This window comes from Arachis stenosperma, chromosome 3 (genome assembly GCF_014773155.1).
Source record: "Arachis stenosperma cultivar V10309 chromosome 3, arast.V10309.gnm1.PFL2, whole genome shotgun sequence".
In the NCBI taxonomy this organism is placed as follows: domain Eukaryota; kingdom Viridiplantae; phylum Streptophyta; class Magnoliopsida; order Fabales; family Fabaceae; genus Arachis; species Arachis stenosperma.
In genome coordinates this window covers 62641193-62650144 of record NC_080379.1, presented here as the reverse complement: position 1 = coordinate 62650144, position 8952 = coordinate 62641193, and the positions used below count along the sequence as shown (strand labels likewise).

Below are 8952 nucleotides of genomic sequence, written 5' to 3'. Positions count from 1 at the left end.
TTTTTCTATCTTCTTTTCATATTTTTCTCATTCTCACTTTTATCTTCTTTCTTTCCTTTTTCTTTTCTTTAACTCTTTTCTTTTTTCTTATTTATTTTTTTCTTTTTTCTCTTCTTTTTCTTCCTCTTTTCTTTCTTATTTATCGTAGTATTCTTACTTCGTTAATTTTTTCTCTTTTTTTCTATTTCTATATCTCTTTAGTCTTTCTTATTCATTCTTATCTGCTTTGGTTTCTCTTTTTCCTTTTTTTATCTTTTAAGTTTCTATATCTTTCTTGTCTTTTGGTTCTAATTATTTTATTTACATTGTTATAGTTTTATTTAAAAAAATTATATATCGAGTTTAAAATCATGGTAAAGACAATCTCTCATTGACATTTTGATATGTAATTCATAAGTACAAAAGCGTAATTGACTTAAAAATTTTGTTGAATCTATTGACACCTAAAGTCAAAAGTATTAGAATGTCAGTGTGGAGATTTCATAATCTAATTGATACTTGGAGGTTAACATGTGAAAGAAATTACTTTAGAAGTTATGTTACTTCTGAAGTTAAACAATTTGTGTCAATTAGAACAATGAAAGAGTATGTGTGAAAAACTCTTAATTGAAAAGTCACCTTTAAGATAAAGGTCATTGCACACATTAAATGTGCCAAAAATTAAAATAGATATTATTTAACATGCTTACAAGTTTCATACAAGAGAATAAATTTTATTAATAAACAGGTATTCAACTTTTAATATTAAAAACTTTTATAGACTTAGAATTCCGTTAAGTCTATTATTGATTAGCATTCAATTTGTCAAGCAAGTATGTGCTTAATGTATCAACTTAAAGACACTTGACACTCCTAATGTCAATTGGTCACAAAAACAAGATAAATATTAATTGATACTCTCAACTTGTCAAAAGTAAGATAAATGTCAATAGGAGCTGTCAATAAACAACTAAGTTTTTACATTTTCAATTATTGCATGTCTTCAATTGAGAAATCTTAAGGGTATTATGTTAGGCAAAAAAATTATCTAAGAAAAAAATTTGAATGATGCAAAGGAGGTTGTAACTGACACGATGTTATTGGACATATTTGGTCAAAGACATAACTGACAAAGGTAGCAATGTAAAGCATCAAGAAAACAAATTTAAAAACTAGCAAAAATATTATAGAAGTAATTTTCAATTGATATTAGATTAGTTTATAAATAGAATTTTGGGTAAACATTATAATAAGCTCAATTCTTTTAGGTAAAACACTTAAAAACCTAAAAATACACTTGGCCTCTCTAGTATCACAGAATAAAACTGGAAATCTTAAGTAATTCTTTTAAAGTTTGAACTCAAACATATATTCTACTTTTTATTTTTGATTAAAGTTCTTTACTTTTTTTTCTTCATCTTTTTCTTTTTTTTCCTTTTAATTTTTGCATTTTACTTTGCCTGCGGTATCTTATATTTTTTTTCTAATTTTGTTTTTTTAATTTCTGTTGATACTACAAGTGAGAGATTGAGATATCAAAATTTTTTAGATTTTTTTAGTTAAATAAAATAAACACTTTCTAAAATTACCTGATTCCCTTAAAGCATTTTTCAAAACACAAATTTTCTATTCCTAATAATATATAAATCGTCCCTCGGCATATAGTTTATATAATATGTTAATCACTATACCCTAAGACGATTTATGTATGAATAGTTTCTGAAAAATAACATATAAATTGTCCCAAGCTGGCCAGATTTAGTAGTTATATATAAATCATTCCAAGGTAGAAGGATTTATATGCAACAGCCTCAGCATTCAGGCGCAATTTATGCTCAACTTGGCTAACCCTCAAGACTCAGCCACGATTTATGCTCAAAATGATAAAAGCAAATGAGTTAAACAAAATTGATAGATATATTTAGACATAATTTTAATTTGTACTCAAATCACTACAAGAAAAGATAGCTATTTTAACACTTTATTTTTTAACACCATAACTAAATGTCAAAATTAATATATATTTTTGACAAATATCACAAATGTCAAATTCTCTATATTTTCTTGATGAATAATTTGACCGTAGAAAATTACTTATCAATTTTGACACTCATTTGTTTTCAATTTACTCCACTATTTCTCTTCGTCTTTAGGCTCGATCAATTTTGACTTCACACTGCTCTCAGTTTGGGATCATACTACTCATTCTTTATCTTCAAAATCTCAATTTATTCTTCAGTTTCAAGATCTCATCTCATTCTTTGTTAAAAATTTTTGTTGAGAATATTTTATAGTCAATAAGTGTCAAAATAAATAGTATTTTTGACGGTTAATAACTATCACGGAAAATATATTCTCAAATCTTTTTAACAAATTATTTTTTATAGCCAATATTTATCAAAATAAGATTTAATTTTTTTTCACAATTACTTATATGTTAAAAATACTATTTTTGACAGAACTTTTATTAACATATTTTCATAGTTAAAATAGTGTCAAAATTTGTTATTTTGACAAATTTTAATTCTTTTTTTTTTTACACGTATAACCCTAAAAAATAATCTATAATATTGTAGTGAATATTTCTAAAAAATATTTGACACCAACCCATACGAAAGGAAAAAATCATTGCTTTATTTTTTCAAATGTTGAAATATTGATAATTTTACATTTTAAAAATATATTATTATTATTATTATTATTATTATTATTATTATTATTATTTTACTAAGATGAAATTGGTGTTGTTATAAAAAAAAGTGGATATTTAATTTACTACCAACAGCATTATACTGGATAAAAATGAAGTGAGAAAATCAAAATACATAGTAAATATAGAGTTTAACAAAAAATTGAGTTCAGTACTTGACGTACTTAAATTAATTTTGTGAAATATTTACTGTGTGAATACTTGTAGATAAAAAGTCAACAATATTAGATCAAATCCATTTTAATATTCTATTAAAACTAAAACTGAGTTTATCTCAATTTTAAAACCTAATTCAAGAAATAAAAAATATCTTTATATTTATAAATTATTTAGAAATATAACAAAAAATAATATAACTAATTGAACATAATATAAACAAACTTTGGACTTATAATAATACTTTCTCTCCTAATTACCATAATATGTGCCACGTGCACTCAATTATGAGTTCTATACTTTATTAATGTGATCCTGCAACTCAGGAAGCAAATCATACAGTTATATTTTTAACCACAATCATTTATTTTATCATTTTGAGCATAAATTATGGCTGGATCTTGATGGTTAGTCAAGTTGAGCATAAATCGAGCTTAGGTGTCGAGGATTAGCTGTTGCACATAAATCATGCTAGTCTTTTGTGTTTTAGCCTCAAAACAGGTAAATCCGCCTTGGAACGATTTATATATAACTACTAAAGCTGGAGACCCTAGGATAATTTATGTTTTTTTTTTCAGAAACTATTCATGCGTAGAGCGTTCTAGGGTGTAGTGGTTAATATTTTTATAGTAATATAGATTGGGAGACTTTTTACTAATGTGACACTTATATGTTGAGTTTGAAATTTTATTTGTTTCGGTGTCGTTATTAAAAATTTTTCAAATTTTATTTATAAATTATAACTTATTATTTATTTAGGTTGTTACTTTTTTAATTTTTAAGTTATTTACTTAAGTTAATTTATTTAAATTCTTATTTTTTAAATTTTAAATTATCTACTTAAATGGTTACTTGTTAAATTTTGAAATCCACATATGCATTATCTACTTAGGTTGTTGCCATATATTCTAAAGAAAAGGTATTAAAATTTTTGAAAAAACAAAATGATTCTATTTAAATCACGTAATAACAATAATAATCCATAATTATTCAATTAGTAATTTTTATGTAATAACAATAATAATTAATAAGTATTCAATTAGTTTTCGTATCACAACAATAATTTTATATTTTAAATTTAAATCAAAATCAATTAAGTTTTAGAAAATCCTAACTATGAATCAACTATATTGTGGGATACTTCCGGAATCGTCAAGTATCCCACAATATAAATTTAATTTTGTGAATTTTGACATTCTTAATGCTTTTGGATTCGATTACACATATTTAGTTGGTAAGTTTATTGTTTTACAAAAAAACAAATTCATTGATAAATTTATTTATCTCATTAATTTTTTTTTTAGCAAAGTTATTGACAAAAAATTTTCTTTATGTTAATCTATTTTAGATGTTGGCTATCTTACTAGAATTGAAAGTGAGAAGTCTTGAAAAGGATCACAAGGCTATCAAATACAATGTTATTGAACTGGAATTCAATGATGGATAATCAATTCTTTTTGAATTCTTTAGCTATAAATTTAAACCTAATTTTTCGCAAATCAATTCAATTTCTTGGAAAAAATTACGAATCAATTCAATTCCTTCATAAATGTATATAAATTAGTTTGTTTGAAATATTTTTTAAAGAACGAAATATTTTATTATTATAATATTAACTTTCTAACTGAATTTTTAAATTTTAGTTATTAAGTATTAAGTATATAGTCTTTTGTGTGAAAATAAATAAATAAATAAAGTTGAGTTCCGTTAAAGTTAGCAATGAGCAATTTACAATTTTCTAATAGTAAACTTATTTGGTATCCTTTATTATTGTAAATATTGCATACCCTATTAATATAATGATTTTTATATTAAGGATGCATGACAATAAATTTATATAATGCATATAAATTTTAATATTTTGGTATAAATTATAAATTATTTATTTTAATATTGTAATATTATTTTGGATGGTATTAAAATATAAAATATATACGTAGTTTAGTACAATTTTATAGGATTATTAATGTTTTGAATTTTAAATTGTAAAATACGTATGTAATTTGGTTCAATTTTATTGTGTTAGTTTTTAAGTTGTAATTAGTGTTTTTTAATTTATAATGTTAAGTCCTATGTATCTAATTGTAAATTAAGAAAGTATATTTAATATTTAATATTGTAATTCACATAAAAACAATAGAGTATATATTTTTTGACAACTATGCACAAGAATTAAATATTTTTTTTTGGATTTTGGCAATAAAGATGGAGTTGTTGTCGTTCTACCATTTGCTAGAGTGAAATTATTTAATGGTAATATGCATTCACAAATTTCTCAAAAACTAAATTTTTTTTTGTGAATTTTTACTAATAAACTTTTAACAGAAAATATATATTCAAAACTAAAACGTCGAATTATCTTACTAGGTAATAACTCAACACCACATCGACTAAGATCTACAACCATTAATCCACACTCTGTAGGTGAAAAAAAAAAATAATGCGTCAATCCTAGCGGTGTTAGTAATTTGGCTAACACAAGTGGAGCATATAATAGCTTATGTCATCACACAAGTCAACAATAGTTTCAACAAACATCAAACAATATTCACTAGTTACAAAGTCAATGTATGATGCTAATATGCTTAGATATTTTTAATGTTCCATATTCAAAGATCAATCATTTAGTTTTTCAACTGGTCTATTAAAATAATTACTCTTATATGTTATATAATTACTATAGATGTACTAGAGTACACAAATCGATCCAGATCGCAAAAAGATGCAAGACTGAAGAGAAAATTATGTTACTTTAAAGGAGGCATAGTAAGATAATCATGATAGATTGTACTTATCATAAAGCTTAAGTTTCCACTTCTTCTACCTTTAATCCTACCTTTATAATATAGATTTATAACTCAGCTGGTTCAAAAATTTTATCAAATCATGATGCTCTTGACAGGTAATACATCATTACAAGGGCATCTTACACACATGATGATGACATGTAGCAACATTACCAACATAGTCGGTAGCAGTGATAATATAATGTAATTTGTTTTTGAATTTAAGAATAGATTAATTTTTTTATAGTATAAGATAATTGATGTATTATCTCTAATTATTACAGGGATAACTACATCTAATTCAAATTTACTAACCAAAGAATTAGAAATAGTGTGCATAGGTGAAAAGGGAAGACACCTAAGACAAAAGAAATCATTGTTGAAGGAATTGGCTATAAATCTTGCAAGAATTTTTGAAGAAGTAGATGATATTAATGAAAACACGACTGTAGTAGATAATTCTATGCAAATTGAATACCCAGCCATATTTGATGTTGCTGAGAATACAGGTAATTTAAGAAGTAGCAATATCAACACTTTATTATTTACTATTGTTATGCTTTTTGTAAACAAAAAATTATCGATTAGTATACAAGTTTTTAAAATTCTTACAAAGAGATTGTTATATATTATATTTTTTGTATTTGATTAGTGTGAACATAAAACTTAAACCTTGATCTTGGTACAATAAAATTGTATTATGTGATCTCATCTTTTTAATCCATAAATTGCAGAAATCAATAATTTTTTGTAAATATTATTTTTATACTTCACATGGTGAAGAAAAGGAATATTTTTTATATAGTATTTATTGCAGATATAAGTCAAACAGAATTTACTATCTTGGGGATTATTAAATATGATAGACATTGGTGACCCGGAATTTTTTTGTCAGTGTTGCAATGCTATGATGTAGTATAAGGAGAGATCAGAGAAGTCCAAAACAAGATCTAATATTGAGTTTCCAATATGTTGTATGCGAGAGAAGGTACAACTGCCATTTTTGCAACGTCCACCTCAACTCTTACAAGATTTAATATCTAAAGCAAACCAAAGAAGCCAACACTTTAGGCATAATATAATAACTTATAATAACATGTTTTGCTTTACGTCCCTGGACGGCAAAATTGAGACCTCCATCAATGATAGAACAGGTCCTCCCCAGTTCATTATGAGTGGACAAAACTACCACAGAATTAGAAGCTTGGTTCCAGTTGAGGGACAAAGGCCGAAATTCGCGCAGTTATATATTTATGATATAGTAAATGAGGTCTCAAACAAGATAGAGATTTTCAGGTTTGTATCATACATTTCAAACTGATTAGATCTATATTAAGGTAATTTGTACTATGATTTTGGTTAATTATGAATACCAATATTTTTTAATTAATCTTTCATACAGTTTAAGAACAAATAGCAACAACCTTGATCAATCCTTGGTTCTAGACCTCAAGGGCATGATCGATCAACATAATATTCTTGCTCACTCATTTAGGACACTGAGGAGCTACCTAAATTAAGAAAATATCACAAATATAAGGTTGCGGTTGTACCGTAAAAGATCAAAAGATGCGATAGTCTAAAATCTACCATCTTCTAATGAGGTTGCAGCTCTAATAGTAGGCAATATTGATTCTGGAGATGCAGGGTGTGATATTATTGTTCAATTAAAGTCCAAACATCTACAAAGGACTCATGATACACATACCATATTTATTCTTTTTCAGTATCCTATGATGTTTTCATACGGTGAAGATGGCTACCAAGAAGACATTTCTTTGTGAGAATCTCATAGGGCTGATGGAAATAGAAAGAGACAATGTGTGAGGTTAAGGGAGTTCATAGCGTTTAGAAAACAAGAAAGAATGATCAAGTATGCAACCATTGTCAATGGTGGAAGACTATTTCAGCAGTTCTTGATTGATTGCTTTTTCATTATTGAAGCACAAAGGTTAACCTACTATCGAAACAACTAAGATAAGGTGAGGAGTGACATAAACAAAGGGATTCAAAGTGCAGTTGTTAGGGGTGAAACTCCTTTTTCCAAAACAGGTAAACATGTCATCCTATTCGTGTCCTTCACTTGGTGGCATGAGATATAGATGTTATGGTAATTTGTAAGAAATATAGATATCCAAACCTCTTCATCACAATGACATGTAACTCAAGTTGGCATGAGATTGACAGAGTTAACAATCCAAGGAACTTATAGGTTGAAGACCGACTGGATATATCGTGTAGAGTGTTCAAAATTAAGCTTGGCATGATAATCTCATATTTTAAGCAAGGAATTCTATTTGGAATGCTAGATGCAGGTATTGCTCATCATCCAATATTATTTTTAGAGAAATTTTCTTTCAAATTATTATAAAATAAATGGCAAAATATTTGTTTATTTTTAACATATTATTGATTTTCTATTATCACCTTTAGTTTATGAAAGCACATATATAAATAGATAGTTTATTTATAACATATATTTTTTTTTATCTTTTTGTTATAAGGGATGTACATGGTGGAATTCTAAAAAAGAGGCCTGTCACATGCTCACATTCTTTTATGGTTGAGTGGAGACCATAAGATAACAATGACAACTCAATTGATCGGTTAATATCGTCAGAGTTGCCCGATCCTATTCAATACCTGAAATTGTATAGAGTTGTGTCTATATAAATGATTCATGGACCATATGGTAGAACTTTCTCAAAATTTCCTTACATGAAAGATGGGTACTGCATCAAATATTATCCCAAAATATTCAGTAGCACCACAGTTATTGATGATACTGGATACTCATCATATAGAAGACGAGACACAGGAGTAGTTACTGAGAAGAAGGGAGTCTATATGGATAATAGGAATGTGGTTCCATATAATGTATATCTGTTGATGTTTTATCAAGCGCATGTTAATGTAGAGTACTGCAACAAGTCAAATGCTATCAAATATTTGTTCAAATATGTGAATAAAGGTCTAAATAGGATAGCAGTTAGAGTTTCAAAGGAAGCTTCTAGTGGAGAGGATACTCAGATTATTGATGAGATTAAACAATTTTATGATTGTAGGTATTTGTTTGTGTAACGACCCAATCCCCAGTAAGTCATGATCATACTAGAAATCAAGTGTCACCAACTTGTTCACCTGAAACTTTTACTATTTATTATTAAGCCTGTAATCGGGATTGCCTAATATCGAGTTTTGAAAAGACTTTTACTTTATAAAAAGATTCGCGAGGACAGCTAACTAAACATACACAAGCCATAATAGGAAATTAAACAAATCATACACAAGCCAGCATTATATATATCCACGACACATAGC

The 8952-nt window shown here is 26.6% G+C and overlaps 1 protein-coding gene across 1 annotated transcript; it reads left to right on the top strand.

Annotated features, from left to right (window-relative positions):
- Window positions 1-8304: 8304 nt before the first annotated feature.
- Window positions 8305-8712, top strand: LOC130966192 (uncharacterized). Its single transcript, XM_057890968.1, has one exon. It carries the CDS (start codon window positions 8305-8307, stop codon window positions 8710-8712), a length of 408 nt encoding a protein of 135 aa, XP_057746951.1.
- The last annotated feature ends 240 nt before the right edge of the window (window positions 8713-8952 follow it).

Coding starts and splice junctions, on each gene's coding strand:
- LOC130966192 (XM_057890968.1), top strand. CDS start 8,305: ATGATTCATGGACCATATGGTAGAACTTTCTCAAAATTTCCTTACATG.